This window comes from Elephas maximus, chromosome 21 (genome assembly GCF_024166365.1).
Source record: "Elephas maximus indicus isolate mEleMax1 chromosome 21, mEleMax1 primary haplotype, whole genome shotgun sequence".
Taxonomy (NCBI): Eukaryota; Metazoa; Chordata; class Mammalia; order Proboscidea; family Elephantidae; genus Elephas; species Elephas maximus.
In genome coordinates, this window is record NC_064839.1 from 47,785,605 (window position 1) to 47,808,435 (window position 22,831).

Genomic DNA, 22,831 nt, shown 5'->3' on the forward strand with positions numbered 1-22,831 from the left:
TCTATAACATCCTAGATGAAGATGCCAGATCTGTTCTCTGTATCTTCATTCCTGAGATCTGCTCATACTTGCTCTGCCCGAGACCACCCCTCCCTCTTTCTTAGCTGCCCACTTTTGTGTTTTCTTGGCTGTTGCTAGACTAAATGGCTGTGGGCAAACCAGCCCCCCCTACTACCTGGGAGGGTAAGAATCCATTGTAGTAACAGGGCAACATCACCTTAAGCACTTGAACATCTTGTCAAGGAGAGACAACCATTGCATGAGACTTAAGAAAATGTATGGATAGGACACAAACTAAACAGTGACTTCTATCTCTGTGCAGAAAACCCCGACTTCCGAGAAATCCGCTCCTTCGTGGAGACCAAGGCAGACAGCATCGTCAGACAGAAGCCCATCGATCTCCTGAAGTACAACCAGAAGGGCCTGACCCGTGTTTACCCCAAGGGACAAAGGGTTGACTCTTCAAACTATGACCCTCTTCGCCTCTGGCTATGTGGCTCCCAGATGGTGGCGCTCAACTTCCAGACGGCAGGTAACAGAGGATTGATTGTAGTTACTAGTCCCAGATGAGCACAGGTCACCCCAGACAGAGTCAGTTGGAGCCAGTGGGTGTCCCGGAAGGAATGCCTTGTTTTAAGAACTGCAGAGTTGAACCAGAATGGTAGTATGAGGTTCACTGATTGAAAGCAGTGATGAAGGGGACCAATGGGTGTCCCTGGCAGTGGGCACTAGTATTAGGCAGAGCCCATGATGGCAAGTGACAGAAGCTGAGTCAGTCTGGCTTAAGAGGAAAAGGAAATGCATTTGCTCATGTAATTAGAAAGTCTGGGAGTCAATTCTTAGCTTCAGGCACAGCTGGATCCAGGCGTTCAGTGGCTGTCTTTGGGACTCTCTCCCCTCCTCTCAGCCTGCCCCTCTTTGAGAGCTTCATGCCCAGGCTCTCTTCCAGAGAGATTGATATGCTGGGAAAGACAGACATGCAAAACCTCTTTTTTTTTTACACAAATGGGAGCATAAATCCCAATGCTTTGCCTTTTTGTTGCTGTTTAAGAATCTCGGGAATCTGCTCATCAGCAGGCTGTTTTTGCAGCTGCATAACATTTCATGGAATGGAGCCATAATTTATCGAATAAGTCTGCTGTTGGTTCACTTGTAGGTTATTTCCCATCACAGCAGCATTGCCTTCTGTAACCTGACAGGGACACTGTTTCACACGTAGGAGTACATCTGGGGGGACCAACGGCACCTGCATTTACGTTTGGGTAAACTTTGCCCTGAAGACGACCACTGAACACCTGTGGCCAGTTGCGCCTGAGCTAAGACACCCTCCCAAATTCCCTTCTCTGCAGACTCTGGGTGGGAATGCAAATTGGTAAAATGTTGGAATAGGTCACTTTTGGCATAACTTCATTTTCACCTGTCATTTGTGGTAAAATGGTTTTCTTTTCCACAGTGTGTCTTAACTTTTATGAAACGTATATATCTATACATAGATTTTTTTTTTTTTTCCTGTAGAAATGTTTAGCTTTTAGTGGGTTTCAATAACCTTTGCTTTTATGGTTCTGGGAGTTGTGTCATACTTGGAAAGGTGTTCCCCATCCAGAGGTTATTTTTTTTAATCCCATTATTTTCTTCCAGTCAGAGATCTGTTTTAACAACTTAGGTGCAAACTGATATTTCGTTGTAGTTAACTGGCGCCTCTCCTGTTGATGTTTCTCTTATTATGAGTAACACTGAGCTGTTGTTCATTATCTAGGAAGCATTTGCATGTTCTTTTCTTTGAACTCTCTGCTCATGCTTTTTACCCCATTTTTCTAATGGGATGTAGGTATTCATCAGAGCTCTTAATTGGTTTTAAAAAAATAAAAACTTGTATATATACAGTCAAATCTCATTATGCGTGGATTCCAAACTTGTGAATTTGCCTACTTGCTAAAATCTGCTTATAGTCCAAAGCCAATACTTTGGGCATTTTCTGCAGTCACCTGCAGAGTGGCGAATGACTTGGCAGGTCAGTGTTCACAGTGACTTTATAGAGCACAGTGACAGCAAGTAATGAAAATCAACTATTATTTCTCTGTCACTTGAGTTAAAATGATTTTCTTTTCCATACTGCGTGTCTTAACTTTTATGGTTCTGGATTTTGTGTCATATTTGGAAAGGTATTTCCCGGTCTGAGATTATTTTTTTAATCCCATATTTCTTCCAGTAACGTGGGTTTTATGGAGATCTTAAACATCCATATTTTCTTCTAGCCAGTTATCTGTTTTAACAGCTGCCCATCTTATTTTGGGGGAGAAAATGTATTACTCATTGCCCACCTAGCCACTGCCAGCCCAGGAGGCCCAGGCTTTCCGGCCTGACAGTGGCTTATTTTCCTTCCTAGATAAGTACATGCAGATGAATCACGCCTTATTTTCCCTCAATGGGCGAACGGGCTACGTCCTACAGCCCGAGAGCATGAGGACCGAGAAGTATGACCCCCTGCCGCCCGAGCCCCAGAGGAAGATCCTGATGACTCTGACAGTCAAGGTGACGCCCAGCTCTCCTTCCCCTCCCTGGAGCCAGCCTCCCCTCTGTGGGGAAACCCATGCACACAGGGGGCCTGAGGCTGGTAGTGCTGTCCTCTTACTTCAGCCATGAGCATCACCCAGGAAGTGTGTCAGGATCTGTACTACAGGGCACTCTAGAGGCATCTGGGAGGAAAAGAAGGGAGGCAGCTCCTACCAAACCCACCTCCGTCCCCTACCTGCCTTATGGTTTGTGGGGTGACGTCTGACTATCTCCCACTGGATCAGGACAGCTTGCCCGGCTCAGCAGTAAGGTCAGCATCTGGCCAGAAAAAGGTAGAGAATAAGCATGAGGAGATAGTTTGTCCCTCCAGTGGCCAGTTTTAGGGTCAAAAAAATTTTTTTTTAATTCATCCAACTCTCAGAGAATGTGTTTTTTCTTTGTAAAAGTTTTCATTTTATCCTCTTTTGAAAACTAAGGAAGGTAGAGAAATGAAATGCATTTCTCATTAAGATTAAGAAAAAAATGAATCCTATATAACCAAAGATCTTTACATAAAGACCAGTTACCAAAGGAATTACCATACTCTCCTCCATCCTTTCCTGGGAGCAGAAGCCGAGTGACTCTTCACTGCATCTGTGGGTGCCCACCTGGACTTGGGGGGTGTGTGTTTATGTGCTCAGGTGAGAGAAATCACCTCTTGAGCAGATTGCACTCGGGCTCTGGGGAAGCCACTGCAACCCTTCCCTCACTCACCTATGAAAGGGAATCGGTGGTGATGCCCACCTCAGAAGGCTGCTGTGACCTTCAGGCTGTCTTTGAACTTCCAGTGTGCCACTAGAACCCACACTAAACCCCATGCCAGCACCCCCGCTGCAGAACTTGTTTAGCTCTACCCAGGGGCGCCCCAGTACTTACTTTTGGTGTCCTAGGTTCTCGGCGCCCGCCATCTCCCCAAGCTCGGACGAAGCATCGCCTGTCCTTTTGTAGAGGTGGAAATATGTGGAGCCGAGTATGACAACAACAAGTTTAAGACAACAGTTGTGAGTAAGTTGCCTGTGGTCCTTTCTTCTGTTAAACGTCAAGCAAGTGCAATCAGCTGTGGGGCGCTCTTCAGTGAGGAGTCTGTGGCACAGGCTTGTCTGGTTTTCTCATGCACCCCACTTCCCTGCTGTGGTTCAGCTCTGGAAGGAAACAGAGGGTGCTTTATTAAGTAGTTGGGCTTGTACACGATGCAGTGCTTCTCTGTCCACAGCTCAGGCTGGGAGTCCTAGCAAGACTCTGCTCCATTGACCAGAACGCCAGGTTGTCCTCTCCGTGTGACAGCCCTGATCTCATTCAGCTGCTGAGTTGAGGGCTAAGAAACAGAGACACAGGGAGAAAGAGAATGAATGTAGCTGACCTGACCCCAAGGATTAGCCTGGCTGGGAGGGCTTACCTCATAGGGGGCAGGAAGGACAAGAGAAAGGCTTGCTCCTCCAGGTGAAGCTGAGAAGAGACTGTGCACTGGGTGCCTTTTAGGGCCCAGTATCACTGCCTCTGGTAAAAGGCTGCCCCAAGAACAACTCAGATACCCTCCAATTAAACTGGGGAGTTGAGTTGGGAGAGGAGGCATAAAGGGACCCATGATCTGATCTCTTCCTCTTCTCTCTGAGGGCCAGGCCTGCCACAGCAGCTTTACTAGGATTGCTTACTGAGGAAAGCAGCAACAGCAATGATTTTATTCCACTTGTCTTGGACCTTGTGTAGATGCATGTTTATTTATAGGGTTGCTTAAATGGTTCAGGGAGTCCTTGGGTGCTGCAAATAGTTAACATGCTTAACTGCTAACCGAAAGGTTGGAAGTTTGAGTTCACCCTGAGGTGCCTCGGAAGAAAGGCCTGGCAGTATACTTCAAAAAATCAGCCATTGGACCCTGTGGAGCACAGTTCTACTCTGTCACACATGGGGTCACTCTGAGTTGGAGTTGAGCCCACAGCAACTGGTTTAAAAGGGTACAAAGATGAAGGATGTTGGCGGAGTTTTACCAGGAGCGGCAGGACAGATGTGGCCTCTGACGAGCTCTTCTCTCTCCAGATGATAATGGCTTAAGTCCTGTCTGGGCTTCAACACAGGAGAAGGTGACGTTTGAAATTTATGACCCAAACCTCGCGTTTCTGCGCTTTGTGGTTTACGAGGAAGATATGTTCAGCGATCCCAACTTCCTTGCTCATGCTACTTACCCCATTAAGGGAATCAAATCAGGTAAGAGGCTTGATTTGGCTTAGCATCATTCTGTGGTTTGTACGGCTGCTTTTAAAAAGAATGAAAGAAAACATTTTCCCTGGTTTTTATAAAGTCATTAAAAAACCAATTGGGCTGCTTGGGGAGCTGGTCTCCTTGTGATATCCCCCTGGCCTGGCAGACTTAGAACCTATCACTAAGCACTCAGGAGGAAGGCAGGCAGATGAGCTACTGCGTGCTTCAAAGTGGGGATATCTGCATGCAAAATTGGGTTTTTAGTTATGAACTTGACACTTGTTTGATTTCATGTTGAGATAGCATAAGCCATTCACATGTCTGACCTCAGCCAAGGCTGAGAGCTAAGTTGGATATCATCTCTTCCTTTTCCCTGTCTGGTAACTGGGGTTTGGTGGTAAGGAAAGGCTTTTAGTACCTGGCCTGAGTTGTAGTCTTGGGCTCACCTTTCCTGAGTGATCGTGGGCAAGTTACTCAAGCTTTCAGATCTCCACATTCCTCTCCTATAAAGTTAGGACGGCTGGATTGACTTCTCTGCCTTGTGATTTTCTTCCATTTGAAACAAAATGCCTTCATAGTTTGAGAAGGATCATTTTGTGCTTGTCTGAGACCAAGTGTTATGGATTGAATTGTGTTGAATTGTGCATTGCCAAAAGACATGGTGTAAATTCTTACCCCTGTACCTGTGGTTATAATCCCATTTGGGTTGTCTTTGTTATGTTAATGAGGCAGATTTAGTGTAGGGTGTGTTTTGAGTCAATCTCTTACAAAACATGAAAGGGGCAGATTAAGCAAAGATTAAGCAAGCAGAGATCAGAGATGGGGGAGATAATGGCCACATGGAAATCCCCAAGGAACCTGGAAACAGATGCTGAAGAGACAAGGACTTTCCCCCAGAGCCAACAGAGAGAGAAAACCTTCGTTTAGAAGCTGTCTGATTTCAGATTTCTATCCTCCTAAACTTTGAGAGGAAACCCTGGTGGTGTAGTGACTAAGTGCTGTGGGTGCTAACCAAAAGGTCGGCAGTTCAGATCCACCAGATGCTCCTTGGAAATTGTATGGGGCAGTCCTACTGTGTCCTGTAGGGTCGCTATGAGTCGGAATTGACTCAATGGCAATGGGTTTGGGTTTTGGTTTAAACTTTGAGAAAATAAATTTGTTTGTTAAAGCCACCCCCTTGTGGTATTTTCTGTTATAAAAAATAGCAGCACTAAATAACTAAGACACCAAGCTAAGGTGGGGTTGTAGCCAGCTCTTAAGGATCAGAATATCAAGGTTAAGCCTGTGGCATCCTAGGGGTGAGGGATTTAGAACCCCAGACCTCAGTGCTGCTTCTTGAACAGGTATTTATCCGAGGTAAACAAACAAACAAAAAAACCAAACCCATTGCCGTTGAGTCGATTCTGACTCATAGCAACCCCATAGGACAGAGTAGAACTGCCCCATATGGTTTCCAAGGAGCATGTGGTGGATTTGAACTGCCATTCTTTTGGTTAGCAGCTGTAGCTCTTAACCACTACGCTACCAGGGTTTCCTTATCCAAGGCACTGCTTGGTGAATGAGGCTATCCTTGTATTGTGTATAGCTTCTCTAATTTACTTTCTCACTGGATTTTAGTGTAATAAAATCCACTGGGTTATAATGTTTGAGTAATAGCCTCTCCTTGGATGTTGAGTTCCCTTCTTACCTTTCCTTGGTATTTCTGATAAATGAGGTATACGATTATACATCCTTCCGGATTCCTTATGAGGTCACCGTTCAACCACCAAGATGCATGCTGGGGTGCAGGTTAAAGAACAGAGATTCCTGGGCCCACTGTGGGGTACTCTGATTGAACCTGTCTGGGGTGGGGCCCAGGAATCTGCATGTTTAGCCAGCTCATCTGGTTCCCAGACTGCACTTTGAGGAAACTAAGGCTGCCCACCTTACCATTGAGAAAGTGAATTCTTAAGCAAAGAGGCAAGTTAAACAAGAATCTGGGAAAATGTCTAATTTTTTTTTTAAGTACTTCAGAAATACCTATTCTCATAATTTACTGTATTAATTAATTAGAACAAGTATTCATTTGTAAGCCCCAGAGGTTGAAATCTGACATTCCCTCTTGGTTATGATGTTACCACAAATTCATGAGTTAGAGCTGCCTGCCACAAACAGCCAGTACTTGAGACAGGGTGAGGTGGGTGGCAAGAGCTTTATTATATATACTGATATCTGGAGACAGAGGGGAATGATCTCCTCCTAAAGCTGTCTGTCTCGAGAAACTGCCCTCCAGCTGGGGTTTCATAGGGAAAAGGGGACCTGGGTTTTAGGAATTTGTGGAATGTCCATTCTCCTTCTGTGTGGCTTAGGTGATCACATCTCAAACATGTTTATCTTTCCCTGCCATTATCTCATCACCCCAGGGGGCGACTGGTGCCATCTTGATGAGCATGGTCCTGTTTGACAGGCTTAGATCAATATCACTTGTTTTTCCAGGATCATAGGGGAAACATTGGTTAACATTTAACTTTTAGAGAAGTGAACAGCAAAATCATACTTGGAAACAGACACAGGCTAGGGAAAGGAAAAATGGCACAGGTTCTGTTCAAGATATGGCTGAGCGGCCGGTTCCATTGATGTCAATGAATCCTGGCTGAAAGCAGAGAATACCAGAAAAATGATTACCTGTCTTTTATTGACTATGCAAAGGTACTCGACTGTGTAGATGATAACAAATTATGGATAACATTGAGAAGAATGGGAAGTCCAGAATACTTAACGGTGCTCATGTGGAACCTGTGCATAGACCAAGAGGCAGTCATTGGAATAGAACAAGGAGATACTGTGTGGTTGAAAGTCAGGAAAAGTGTGCATCAGGGTTGTATCCTTTCATTATACTTTTTCAGTCTGTATGCTGAGCAAATAATCCAAGAAGCCTGACTATATGAAGGAAGAACGGGACATCAGGATTGGAGAAAGACTAATTAACAACCTGTGATATGCAGACGACACAACCTTGCTTACTGAAAATGAAGAAGACTTGAAGCACTTACTGATGAAGATCAAAGACTACAGCTTTTAGTATGGATTATACCTCAACATAAAGAAATCAAAAATCCTCACAACTGGACCAATAAGCAACATTGTAATAAATGGAGAAAAGATTGAAGTTGTCAAGGATTTCACTTTACTTGGATCCACAATCAATGCTCATGGAAGCAGCAGTCAAGAAATCAGACGACTCATTGCATTGGGCAAATCTGCTCAAAAGACCTCTTTAAAGTATTAAAAAGCAAAGATGTCCCTTTAAGGAGTAAGGTGGCCTGACCCAAGCACTGGAGTTTCCAGTTGCCTCATATGCATGCTAAAGCTGGGCAAAGAATAAGGAAGATCAAAGAAGAATTGACGCCTTTAAACTGTAGTGTTGGCTAAGAATATTGAATATACCATGGCCTGCCAGAAGAACAAACAAATCTGTCTTGGAAGAAGTACAGCCAGAATGCTCCTTAGAAGCAAGGATGGCAAGGCTTCGTCTCATGTACTTTGGACATGTTATCAGGAGGGACCAGTCCCTGGAGAAGGATATCATGCTTGGTAAAGTAGAGGGCTAGTGAAAAAGATGAATAGAGGAAGACCCCCAATGAGAAAGATTGACACAGTGGCTGCAACAAGGGTCTGAAGCATAACAGTGATCATGAGGATGGCGCAAGACTGGGCAGTGTTTCGTTCTGTTGTACATAGGGTCGCAATGAGTTGGAACCAACTTGACAGCATCTAACAATAACAATTTGGTTAACTTGGCTCGCCACCCTATAAACTAAATCCAGCAATATAGCTGTGGTTCTGAAGTTCACAATTTGCCTTTTTTTAGATTAGCCAAATAAATGAGGCTTAGTAATGACACTTCTTACAATGCAGGAAGTGTTTTTAGTACAGCCTTTCCTGCCCTTGCACCTGGGTCACAACAGATTTCTTTGTAGGGTAACTGTTCGCTGGCTCCTCAGCCAGCTTCCCTCAGAATCGCCTACACAGACCAGTGACTGCACTGCTTTCCTGGTCTAGGAGGATGAACTTTGCAGCACCTCCCAATGCTTTGGAGAGAAGGCAGAGTCCAGGAAGCTCCTTACCTAACTTCACCAAATTATGTTGATTTGTCTAGAAAGTCCTATGATATAGCTTGCAAGTTAAAAAAGAGCAAATCAAAAATACAACCTGGAGGATAGTTAACAGCGTTACCCCCTTCCCATTAGATTGTGAGATATTCTCAGCAGGAACCTTCTTTCTGTCCTTCCCTGCTCCTAGAAAAGCCTGATGTGGACATATTCATGGAGGGAATGAAATAGAAGGAACAGTCCCTTTGTGCATAAGGCACTGGGCCTCCTGACTCCAGAATAAACTCTGCCCATTGTCATTGGGGACACACTTAAGCTTTGCAGGCCCCTGGACCTCAGGAAGGAAAACAATATTTAATGTGTTGTTGTTGTCATTGTTAAGTGCCATTAAGTCAGTTCTGACTCATAGCGATCCTATGTACCACAGAATGAAACATTGCTGTTCCTGGGCCATCCTTACAATCTTGCTGTGCTTGAGCCCATTGTTGAAGCCACTGTGTCAGTCTATCTCATTGAGGGTCTTCCTTTTTCGCTGACCCTCTACTTTACCAAGCATGATGTTCTTCTCCAGGGACTGATCTTTCCTTATAACATGTCCAAAGTATGTGAGATGATGTCTTGCCACCCTTGCTTCCAAGGAGCGTTCTAGCTATACTTCTTCCAAGACAGCTTTGTTTGTTCTTCTGGCAGGCCATGGTATATTCAGTATTCTTAGCCAACACCACAATTCAAAAGTATCGGTTCTTGCTTGGTCTTCTTTATTCATTGCCAGCTTTCGCAAACTTATGAGATGATTGAAGACACCATGGCTTGGGTCAGGTGCACCTTACTCCTTAAAGGGACATCTTTGCTTTTTAATACTTTAGAGAGGTCTTTTGCAGCAGATTTGCCCAATGGAATACATCGTTTGATTTCTGGACTGCTGCTTCCGTGGACATTGTGGATCCACGTAAAATGAAATCCTTGACAACTTCAGCCTTTTCTCCATTTATCATGACGTTGTCAGGATTTTTTTCTTTCTTTTTTTTTTTTTTTTAAATATTATAGTGTAATCTATACCGAAGGCTGTAGTCTTTAAGTGCTTCAAGTCGTCTTCACTTTCAGCAAGCAAGGTTGTGTATCATCTGCATATTGCAGTTCGTTTATGAGTCTTCCTCCAATCCTGATGCCCCATTCTTCCTTCATACAGTCAGGCTTCTTGGATTATTTGCTCAGCATACAGATTGAATAGGTATGGCGAAAGGATACAACCCTGACACACACCTTTCCTGACTTTAAACCAATCAGTTAACCCCTTGTTCTGTCTGAACAACTGCCTCTTGATCTATGTACAGGTTCTGCATGAGTACAATTTAGTGTTCTGGAATTCCCATTCTTTGCAATGTTATCCATAATTTGTTATGATCTACACAGTCAAATGTCTTTGCATAGTCAGAAAACACAGGTAAACACCTTTCTGGTATTCTCTGCTTTCAGCCAAAATCCACCTGACATCAACAATGAAATCCCTCACTCCACATCCTCTTCTGAATCTGGCTTGAATTTCTGGCAGTCCCCTGTTGATGTACTGCTCAACCGTTTTTGAGTTTCTTCAGCAAAACTTGCCTTGCATGTGATGTTAATGACATTGTTCGATAGTTTCTGCATTGTGTTGGATCACTTTTCTTTGAAATGGGCACAAATATAGATCTCTCCTGTCAGTTGGCCGGGTAGCTGTCTTCCAAATTTGTTGGCATAGGTGAGCGAGTGCTTCCCATGTTGCATCCCTTTGTTGAAACATCTCAATTGGTACTCTCTGTCAATTCCTGGAGGCTTGTTTTTCACCAGTGCCTTCAGTGCAGCTTGGACTTCTTCCTTCAGTATCATCAGTTCTTGATCATATTCTACTTCCTGAAATGGTTGAATGCCAACCAATTCTTTTTGGTACATCTTCTTTTGATGCTTTCTGCATCATTCATAGAATCCTTCAATATTGCAATTCAAGGCTTGAATTTTTTCTTCAGTTCTTTCAACTTGAGAAATGCCAAGCATATTCTTCCCTTTTGGTTTTCTAACTCTAGTTCTTTGCACATTTCATTATAATACTTTGTCTTCTCAAGATGCCCTTTAAGATCTTCTGTTCATCTCTTTTACTGCATCATTTCTTCTGTTGGCTTCAGGTATTCTACATTCAGGAGCAAGTTTCAGAGTCTCTTCTCACATCCATTTTGATCTATTTTTTCTTTTTTGTCTTTTTAATCACCTTTTGCTTTCTTGATGTATAATATCCTTGATGTCATCCCACTGTTGTCTGCGCTTCAGTCATTAGTATTTAGTGCGTCAAACCTATTCTTGAGATGGTCTCTAAATTCAGGTGGCATATATTGAAAGTCATACTTTGGCCTTCATGGACTTGTTTTAATTTTCTTCGGCTTCAACTAGAACTTGCATAAAAGTAGTTGATGGTCTGTTCTGCAGTTGGCCCCTGGCCTTGCTCTGATGATATTGAGCTGCTCCATCATCTTTTTCCACAGATGTAGTTGATTTGATTTCTGTATTCCATTTGGCAAGGTCCATGTGTATAGTCACCATTTATGTTGTTGAAAAAAGATATTTTCAATGAATAAGCCATTTGTTGGTCTTGGAAAATCTCATCATGTGATCTCCTGCACCGTTTCTATCACTGATGCTCTTTCTTTGTTTCCAGCTTCTGAATTCCAATCCCCAGTAATTGTCAATGCATCTTGAGTGCATGTTTGATCAATTTCAGACTGCAGAAGTTGGTAAAAATCTTCAATTTCTTCATCTTTGGCATTAGTGCTTGGTGTGTAAATTTGAATAGGAGTCAAATTAACTGGTTTTCCTTACAGGCCTATGGATATTATCCTATCACTGACAGCATTGTATTTCAGGATAGATCTTGAAATGTTCTTTTTGATAATAAATGCGATGCCAATCCTTTTCAGTTTGTCATTCCTAGCGTAGTAGACCGTATGATTGTCCGATTCAAAATGGCCAATACCAGGCCATTTCAGCTCACTAATGCCTAGGATATCTAGCTTTAGGAGCTTCATTTTTGACAACTTCTAATTCTCCTAGGTTCATACTTCGTACATTCCATGTTCTGATTATTAATTAATGTTTGTAGCTGTTCCTTCTCATTTTGAGTCATGCCACCTCATTAAATGAAGGTCTCAAAAGCTTGAGTCCATCCATATCATTAAGTCCAACTCTACTTTGAGGAAGCAGCTCTTCCCCAGTCATCTTTTGAGTGCCTTCCAACCTGAGGGGCTCATCTTCCAGCACTATATTGCACAATGTTCCATTGCTATCTGTAATTTTTCATAAGTAGATCGCCAGGTCCTTCTTCCTAGTCTATCATAGTGTAGAAGCTCCATTGAAACCTGCCCACCATGGGTGACCTTGCTGGTACTTCAAATACTGGTGGCATAGCTTCCAGCATCACAGCAACCTGCAAGTCACCACAGTATGACAAACTGACAGACGAGTGGCAGATTTATTATTTTCTTAGGTGCCTTAAACTCCTTCTTTTAATCCTTACAGCACTCCTGTGAAAGAGGCTTTAATCATCTCTGCTTTTAAAATATGAGCACTTTGGGGTATAGAATTGTTGATTAGCTTGCTCAAGGTCACACACCTGGTGGGACCAGAGCTGGGATTCAAACCCCAGAATGTCTGATTTCCAACCCTCATGTTCCTCCTCCTCTGCAGGCCTCCCCATTCCCCCCAGGGAAGTCGAAGCACTGATCTTACTTTAAAAAAGTCTCATTTTGGATGTTTCACAGGTGAAAGGGGAAAAGAAACTACTAAAGATAGAATCAGTACATCCAGAGAATGAAGTATTATTAGGCCATAAAATGGAATGAAGTACTGATTGATGCTACAACATGGATGAACTTTGAAAATGTTATGTTAAGTGAAAGAAGCCAGTCACATAATGTATGATTCCTTTTATATGAAATGTCCAGAATAAGCAAATCCATAGAGATAGAAAATAGATTAGTCCCTGCCAGGGGTGGGGGTATGGGGGTGACTGCTTAATTGGAATTACATAGAGGTGTTGGTTTTACCATGTTGTGAATGTACAAAATACTACTGAATTGTATACTTCAAAATGGTTGATTTTATGTGATGTTGAACTTTGCCTCAACCCCCCACCCCCACCCCTGCAAACAGAATCAGACTCTGTTTTTGGTATATTTAGGGAGTGCCTTTCACCCCTAACCCCAGTATACATGAAGGGCTGCCCAGTGCATACGAATGAGACTTGGGCAGTGAGAAGAGATGCATGGACCTGGAGATACCTGGCAGAGCTCAGGTCTCCAGATTCAGAGGTGTTTGCTGAGTGTCAGACAGCACCACCTTGCTTGGAACCATGCGATTTTGGGAGCCTGTACATTCGAAATACCACGGAACACTTAGCATTCCAGTGCATTCTAACAGTTGACCAGCACCCAGACTTAGGACTTCTGTCTATGTCAACAAATTTGGAAGACAGCTACCTGGCCAACCGACTAGAAGAGATCCACATTTGTATATATTCTAAAACAAGGAGATCAAATAGAATGCAGAAATTACCAAACAATATCATTAATATCAAATGTTAGCAAAATTTTGCTGAAGATAATTCAAAAATGACTGCAACTATACGTTGACAGGGAACTGCCAGAAGTTCAAGCTGGATTCAGAAGAGGACATGGAATGAGGGATATCATGGCTGACGTCAGATGGATCTTGGTCAAAAGCAGAGAATACCAGAAAGATGTTTACCTGTATTTTATTGACTGTGTGAATCATAACCAATTAGAGATAACATTACGAAAGATGGGAATTCCAGAATTCTTAATTGTGCTCATGTGCAACCTGTACACGGATCAAGAGGCAGTTGTTCAAACAGACCAAAAAAATAAACCAAACCTGTTGCTGTTGAGTCAATTCCGACCAATATCAACCCTATAGGACAGAGTAGAACCGCCCCATATGGTTTCCAAGGAGCAGTTGGTGGATTTGAAGTGCGACCTTTTAGTTAGCAGCCTGAGCTCTCAACCACTCTGCCACCAGGGCTCCCTGTTCACACAGAGCAATGGGATACTGTGTTATTTGAACTCAGCAATGGTGTGTGGCAGGGTTGTATCCTTTCACTTTACTTATTCAATCTCTATGCGGAACAAATAATCCAAGAAGCCAGACCATATGAAGAAGAACAGGGCATCAGGATTGGAGAAAGACTCATTAACAACCTGCGATGTGCAGATGACACAACCTTGCCTGCTGAAAATGAAGACGCCTTGAAGCATTTACTGATGAAGGTCAAAGATTATACAGCCTTCAGATGGATTACACCTAAACATGAAGAGAACAAAAATCCTCACAACTGGGCCCATAAACAATATCATGATAAATGGCAAGAAAAACTGTAGTTGTCAAGGATTTTATTCTACTTGGAGTCAACAATCAATGCTCATGAAAGCAGAAATCAAGAAATCAAATGACGTATGTTTGAAAATTTTTATAACAACATGTCCAGAAAAATAAAACTTAGTCTCCCTTTGTGGGACAATTATGAAACAGAATGCAAATATTATACCCCATGTTGACGTGGAAATAGCAGCATATCCAAATTAGGGAAAGAAAAGGGATAGAAGGTGCAGGGTTGTATAAGCATGCCAGTTTCCTCATCAGAGGTAGTGGAAAGTGAGAGTTTCAGCAGATACTGTTTAAAGGTAATAAATGAACTAGTAGTATAAAAAGTTCTCTAGGAGAATAAGAATCATCGAACAAGCCAGAGCTGGAATGGTGCACAGCACCGAGGAAACAGTGGGAGTGCCCTAATTTGGGAATTGCCCATCGAGGAGAATCAGTAGGTATGATTATAAATATAAAGCTTTCAGGACAACCCAGGGCCATATAGTGAATCTCTAACATAGAGGTCGTCATAGTTTTCTAGCGCTGCTATCACAGGTGGAATGTTTTAACTAACACAAGTTTATTCTCTCACAGTTTAGGAGGCTAGAAGTCTGATTTCAGGGCACTAGCTCCTGGGGAAGGAATTCTCTGTCTGTAGGTTCTGGGGGAAGGTCCTTGTCATCAATCTTCCCCTCGTCTAGGAGCTTCTTAGCTCAGGTCCAAAGGACATGCTTAGCTATTGGCACTTCTTTCTTTGTGGTATGAGGTCCCCCTTCTCTCTGCTCGATTCTCTCTTTAATATCTCAAAGGAGATTTACCCTGGATACAACCTAAACCTGTAGATCGTGTCCTGCCTCATTAGCATCATAGAGGTTAGGATTTACAGCACATAGGATAATCATATAAGACCACAAAATGGTGGATAACCACACAATGCTAGAAATCATGGCCAGCCAAGTTGAAGAGCTTAAAGGGAAAGTGTAAGATTCAGAATTGTTCAGTTAGGGTACTATCCTTTGTGATTTGAAAGAATCTCAAACAGTACACTGGTGTTCACAGCAGCACTATTCATAATAGAAAAAAGGTGGCAACAACCCAGGTGCCCATCAGTAGATTAATGGATACAGAAAATGTGGTATATCCATGCCAAACCAAACCAAGCTTGTTGCTGTCAAGTGAATTCGAAATCACAGCGACCTTATAGGATCCAGCAGAACTGCCCCATAGAGTTTCCAAGGAGTGACTGATGGATTTGAACTGCCGACCTTGTGGTTAGCAGCCAAACACTTAACTGCTGCGCTACCAGGGCTCCATATCCATGCAGTGGAATATTATTCAGCCATAAACAGACATGACATCCTGATACATGCTATAGGACATGGATGAACTTTGAAAACATGCTAGGTGTAATAAATCAGACAGGAAAAGACAGATATTAGATGATCTCGTTTACATGTTCCCGCTTACATCCACAATAGGCAAATGCACAGTGGTTACCAGGGGCAGGTGGGGAGGGGGAAGTGCGGAGGTATTGCTTAAGGGGCACTGAGTTTCTGTTACGAGTGATGAAAAAATTTGGAAACAGGGGTAATAGTTGTACAACATGGTGAATGTAATGTCACCGAATTGTACACATAAAAATGGCTGAAATGGTGCCATTTCATTATATATATTTCACCACAATAAAAATACAGAAAGAAAGGAACTCAAGCACGTGCTGTGATTAAAATACTGTTACCAGTGGTTCCTTTTGTGATAGGGACCATGATTGGGTGGGAAGGAGGCTTCTGTTTTTAGTGTGTATTCATTTATACTCCTAATTAAAACAAGCAAAGAAACAAACCTTTTGAAATGTGTTGCCTTATCCATCACTTAACGTTGGGGGCAGGGGAGATTTAGCTCCACCTCACCTTGCAAATAAAAATAAACATTTAACTGACTGTCAAACACAGGCCCTCATTGTAAATAGAGAATGGCTTTCAGAGGAAGATGATCAATACTGCTGTGAACTGCCAAGGGACATAAAGATTTCCTGCCATTGGAAATCTGTAATGCTGAAACACACTCCAGTGTCCCATGCTTTGTAAAGGCCTAAGTGGAGGAAATGGATGTGAGGCTTCATTACGCCTTTGAGTCTTCTGGCCTCAGGAGTATTTACGGAATTGAACCACATCTGCAGTTACTCTAAATTCAACGTGGAATGTTCTGTGGGTTTTAATTTATTCTATTGTGAATGAAGCATTTTTGTTTCTAGATGGCAGATATTTTTACTTCACTTCCCTGTATGCCTGCCAGTCAAAGCCACCATTCTTTCAGCCCTTCTCCCTAACCATCAGGCTGGGACTTCCGGCTACCAGAAAGCCAGCCCTGAGCACGGGGCATGGACCTCTCTGCTCCTTGAACCAGGCATGTGATCTCTACATAGCCTAAGGAAGCCAAGGTCTGACATTAGTGACCTGACTTTACATTGTTTTCCCATTCTTGCTGCAGGATTTAGATCAGTTCCTCTCAAGAACGGGTACAGTGAAGACATAGAGCTGGCGTCCCTCCTGGTTTTCTGTGAAATGCGGCCGGTCCTGGTGAGTGTCTGGAATGCCACTTGGCATGCCCTGAGCTGCATCTGCTAGGGGGTGGAGATGGTCTGTGGGAAGGGGTGACTGATGCACTTGGACCTGGTAAGAATTACCCAGCCCAGGCCTGAGAAATCATAAAAGAATTCCTTTCAGCTACAGATTTTCCCAGAGGTCCTCATCTTTTCCGCCCAGCATCTTTCTCTTCTTGGAGAATGTTGTGCAATTCTGTGAGTAAGCAATGTAGTTGGGAAGGGTGAAGCTCCTTGGAAGGGCCTCATAGTTTCATTTTGGTGAGAGCCTGGATAGACGATGCTTTCCTAGATGAGCTCATTCTTCCTGGCTGCTTTCTCCTGTCTGGTGGTCCTTGGTTGTCTTTTAAGAGAGGCTGAGAACATCCACATGTCAGCCTGTCACTGTGAAGGAAATTCACCAAAATCCCAACTTCTCATAGCAAGTGACACTTCTTTTGGGGTTCCCTCTGCTAGTGGAGGAGCTCTTCTTAGTCCTTTTGGTTTTCCAAGGTTTTGAAGACAGTCTATTCTCTGACTCACCAGTTTGAGTGGGCTTGAGGGAAAGGTCTTGGGCTCATTGGGCTATTCAAGGATGAGATATGGCTACTCAGGACAAAGGGTTAAGAACACAGCAGCAAGCTGTGGCTAGTTCAGGTGTGGAGTTTGGTGGTGGTAGGTGGTCATAGGAGATATAGATACTTATTGTGATCCAGGAGCTTTAGAATATTAGTGATAGCTTCTCCCATAGAATCAGATCTTACATGTGGCCAATACAATCTGCCATTTCCCTTCCATCACAAAACCACAAAGCTCAGAACAGGCTGGATGAGTTCTGTGGTCATTTCAGTTATCTTGGTTGTTTCTAGGAATACTGTGGTTTTAGGCCCCAGAGGGCTGATTTGGGCTTGGTCACTGAGCCTGAATATATGTCTTGATTCCTCATCCTCTGGTTGTTCTCTGGGTAGAGAAATCACAGCCTGTAATGTTGCTCTTTTGGCTGTAAAAACTGAACAGTGATTTGGAAATTGCTTATTTGTCAACTTGTAGAATATAGCTGAGAACCTTCAAATGCGAAGGAAGATGGCAGGCATAGGGATGGTTTTTAACAGCCATAGCAATAGTCCATGTAGTAAAAATTCATGAACTTCACTCATAGGACAGAACTTTAGGCTTTTCTGCATAGCTGTTTCCCTTAAACGTTCAGCTTTCGCAAACTTGGTAGTTTTTCACCCTTAAGCATTTTAGAATCATCAAAATGCTTTTAAAGCGGATACAAAAATAAGCAAAGGCAGAAAAGCTGTAAAAACAGGCTGCAGAGACTTGTAAGGCACAGTAACTGGGGGCCAGGGACACCTCTGAACCTTAGCAAAGGCCAAGGGTGTCGCTTCTTGTTAGTGTACAGCAATAAGTTCATGATGGCTGAATTCTGTCTGAAGGGGCTTCCCATTTTAAAAACAAATTTTAAACGTCAGTGGTTTAGGCTTTAAAAATGAATGTAATGTTTATATGAAAATTATTGTTTTCAGCTGGACCTTAAAGTCATGGATCAAAAAGTCACCTTTCATAACTCTTACTTGATAGAAATGCTCTTTCATGAAAGCTTTTGTCAGTTCCTCCCTTTCCCAGGGCAACTGAGTCAGCCAGTCCATCCTGCCCAAGTTTTAGATCTTTCCTCTTTTAGAAGGAATTAGGCATTTTTCAATTTATCATTTAATAACCCTACTTAAGGTCCTTAATAAGTCCATTAAAAGACTTAACCCAGAATATATTATGTGTTAATGGTTAAAAACAAAAACACGGCTCTGTGGAAAGTGTGGTTTTATAATTTGGGTGGGGAAGGAGAGTTGACAAAATTACTATTTTGCCCTGTTTGCTTTGATTCATTTCCTAGACATATGCATTCTTTAATTAATTAATTTAATTTTTATTTTACTTTAAGTGAAAGTTTACAAGTCGAGTCAGTCTCTCATACAAAAATTCATACACATCTTGCTATATACTCCTAATTGCTCTCTTCCTAATGAGACAGAACACTGTTTCCCTCCACTCTCTCTTTTTGTGCCCATTCGGCCAGCTTCTGATCCCCTCTGCCCTCTCATCTCCCCTCCAGGCAGGAGATGCCAACATAGTCTCATGTGTCTGCTTGATCCAAGAAGCTTACTCTTCACCAGTATCGTTTTCTATCCCATAGTCCAGTCCAATCCCTGTCTGAAGAGTTGGGTTTGGGAATGGTCACTGCCTTGAGCTAACAGAAGGTCTGGGGACCATGACCTCCAGGGTCCTTCTAGTCTCAGTCAGACCTTTAAGTCTGGTCTTTTTATGAGAATTTGGGGTCTGCATCCTGGTGCTCTCCTGCTCCCTCAGGGGTTCTCTGTTGTGTTCCCTGTCAGGGCAGTCATTGGTTGTAGCCAGGCACCATCTAGTTCTTCTGGTCTCAGGCTGATGTAGTCTCTGGTTTATGTGGCCCTTTCTGTCTCTTGGGCTTATAATTACCCTGTGTCTTTGGTGTTCTTCATTCTCCTTTGCTCCAGGTGGGTTGAGACCCATTGATGCATCTTAGATGGCCACGTGCTAGCATTTAAGACCCCAGATGCCACCCTCCAAAGTGTGATGCGGAATGTTTTAATAGATTTTATTATGCCAGTTGACTTACTGTCCCCTGAAACCATGGTCTCCAAACTCCCGCTCCTGCTACTCTGGCCTTCGAAGCATTCAGTTTATTCAGGAAACTGCTTTTAGTTTAGTCCAGTTGTGCTGACTTTGCCTGTATTGTGCTGTCTTTCCCTTCACCTAAAATAATTCTTATCTACTCTCTAATTAGTGAAAACCCCTCTCCCTCCCTCCCTCCTCTCGTAACCATCAAAGAATATTTTCTTCTCTGTTTAACAAGCTGTTTCTCCAGTTCTTATAATAGTGGTCTTATACAATATTTGTCCTTTTGCAACTGACTAATTTCACTCAGCATAATGCTTTCCAGATTCCTCCATGTTATGAAATGTTTCATGGATTCATCATTGTTCTTTATCGATGCATAGTATTCCAGTGTGTGAATACACCATAATTTATCCATTTATCCGCTGATGGGCACCTTGGTTGCTTCCATCTTTTTGCTATTGAAAACAGTGCTGCGGTGAACATAGGTGTACACATATCTGTTCGTGTAAAGGCTCTTAATTCTGCAGGATATATTCCAAGGAGTGGGATTCTTGATCATATGGTAATTCTATTTCTAGTTTTTTAAGGAAGTGCCAAATCGATTTCCGAAGTGGAAATCATTTTACATTCCCACCAGCAGTGGTAAGTGTTCCAGTCTCTCCACAAGCTCTCCAACATTTATTATTTTGTGTTTTTTGGATTAATGCCAGCCTTGTTGGAGTGAGATGGAATCTCTTGGTAGTTTTGATTTGCATTTCTCTAATGGGTGATGATCAGGAGCATTTCCTCATGTATCTGTTAGCCACCTCAATGTCTTCTTTAGTGAAGTGTCATATCTTTTGTCCATTTTTTAATTGGGTTATCTTTTTGTAGTTGAGTTGTTGCAGTATCTTGTAGATTTTAGAGATCAGATGCTAATCGGAAATGTCATAGTTAAAAACTTTTTCCCAGGCTGTAGGTAATCTTTTTACTCTTTTGGTGAAGTCTTTGGATGAGCATAGATGTTTGATTTTTAGGAGCTCCCAGTTATCTAGTTTTTCTTCTACATTCTTTATGATGTTTTGTATACTGTTTATGCCATGTATTAGGGCTCCTAGTGTTGTCCCTATTTTTTCTTCCATGATCTTTATGGTTTTAGATTTTATATTTAGGTTTTTGATCCATTTTGAGTTAGTTTTTATGCATGGTATGAGGTATGGATCTTGTTTCATTTTTTTGCAGGTGGATATCGAGTTATGCTAGCACTGTCTGTCAAACAGACTATCTTTTCCCCATTTAACTGACTTTGGGCCTTTGTGAAATATCAGCTGCTCATATATGGATGAATTTATCTGAATTCTCAATTCTTTTCCATTGGTCTGTGTATATGTTATTGTACCAGTACCAGGCTGTTTTGACTACGGTAGTGGTATCATAGGTTCTAAAATCAGGTAAAGTGAGGCCTCCCATTTTGTTCCTCTTTTTCAGCAATGCTTTACTTATCCGGGGCCTCTTTCCCTTCCATATGAAGTTGGTGATTTGTTTTTCTATCTCATTAAGACATGTCATTGGAATTTGAATCGGAATTGCATTGTATCTATAGATCGTGTTTGGTAGAATAGACATTTTTACAATGTTAAGTCTTCCTATCCATGAGCAAGGTATGTTTTTCCACTTATGTAGGTCTCTTTAGGTTTCTGACGTTAACATCTTATAGTTCTCTTTGTATAGGTCTTTTACATCTCTGGTAAGATTTATTCCTAAGTATTTTATCTTCTTGGGGGCTACTGTGAATGGTATCGATTTGGTGATTTCCTCCTTGATGTTCTTTTTGTTGGTGTAGAGGAATCCAACTGATTTTTGTATGTTTATCTTGTATCCTAATACTCTGCAGAACTCTTCTATTAGTTTCAGTCATTTTCTGGAGGATTCCTTAGGGTTTTCTGTGTATAGGATCATGTCATCTGCAAATAGAGATACTTTTACTTCTTCCTTGCCAATCTGGATGCCCTTTATTTCTTCATCTAGCCTAATTTCTCTGGCTAGGACCTCCAGCACAATGTTGAATAAGAGTGGTGATAAAGGGCATCCTTGTCTGGTTCCTGATCTTAACGGGAATGCTCTGAGACTATCTCCATTTAGAATGATGTTGGCTGTGGGCTTTGTATAAATGCCCTTTATTATGTTGAGGAATTTTCCTTCTATTCCTATTTTGCTGAGAGCTTTTATCATGAATGGGTGTTGAACTTTGTCAAATGCCTTTTCTGCATCAATTGATAAGATCATGTGGTTCTTGTCATTTGTTTTATTTAGATAATGGATTACATTGTTTTTCTAAAGTTGAACCATTCCTGCACACCTGGTATGAATCCCACTTGATCAAGGTGAATTATTTTTTTGGTATATTGTTGAATTCTGTTGGCTAGAATTTTGTTGAGAATTTTTGCATCTAAGTTCATGAGGGATATAGGTCTGTAATTTTTTTGTGTGTGTGTGGAGTCTTTACGTGGTTTTGGTATCAGGGATATGCTGGCTTCATAGAATGAGTTTGTGAGTATTCTGTCCCTTTCTATGCTCTGAAATACCTTTAGTAGTAGTGGAGTTAACTCTTCTCTGAAAGTTTGGTAGAACTCTGCAGTGAAGCCATCTCGGCCAGGGCTTTTTTTTTTTTTGTTGGGAGTTTTTTGATTACCTTTTCAGACTCTTCTTTTGTTATGGGTCTGTTTCGTTGTTCTACCTCTGTTGGTGTTAGTTTAGGTAGGTAGTATGTTTCTAGGAATTCATCCATTTCTTCTAGGTTTTCAAATTTGTTACAGTTTTTCATAGTAATCTGATATGATTCTTTTCATTTTAGTTGGGTCTGTTGTAATATTGGCCATCTCATTTCTTATTTGGGTTATTTGCTTCCTCCTCTGTTTTTCTTTTGTCACTTTGGTCAGTGGTTTATCAAATTTGGTAATTTTTTCAAAGAACCAGCTTTTGGTCTTGTTAACTCTTTCAGTTGTTTTTCTGTTTTCTATTTCATTTAATTCGGCTCTAATTTTTATTATTTGCTTTCTTCTGGTGCCTGATGGGTTCTTTTGTTGCTCTCTTTCTATTTTTTCAAGTTGCAGGGATAATTCTTTGATTTTGGCCCTTCTTTTTGGATGTGTGCATTTATTGATATAAATTGACCTCTGAGCACTGCTTTTGCTGTGTCCCAAAGGTTCTGACAGGAAGTGTTTTCATTTTCATTGGATTCTATGAATTTCTCTTTTCCATCCTTAATGTCTTCTATGACCCAGTTGTTTTTGAGCAGGGTATTGTTCAGTTTCCAAGTATTTGATTTCTTTTCCCTGCTTTTTCTGTTATTGATTTCTATTTTAAT

General features: G+C 42.0%; 1 protein-coding gene across 3 annotated transcripts in view; it reads left to right on the forward strand.

Moving 5' to 3' along the window:
- The window catches only part of PLCG2 (phospholipase C gamma 2), a 227,918-nt gene that overhangs the window by 158,328 nt on the left and 46,759 nt on the right, over nucleotides 1-22,831 (forward strand). For all 3 annotated transcript variants that reach the window (XM_049865038.1, XM_049865039.1, XM_049865037.1), the window contains exons 27-31: nucleotides 323-532; nucleotides 2,387-2,532; nucleotides 3,444-3,558; nucleotides 4,588-4,755; nucleotides 16,737-16,825. In XM_049865038.1, the coding sequence (XP_049720995.1) occupies nucleotides 323-532; nucleotides 2,387-2,532; nucleotides 3,444-3,558; nucleotides 4,588-4,755; nucleotides 16,737-16,825 (728 nt within the window). The remainder of the gene's footprint in view (nucleotides 1-322; nucleotides 533-2,386; nucleotides 2,533-3,443; nucleotides 3,559-4,587; nucleotides 4,756-16,736; nucleotides 16,826-22,831) is intronic.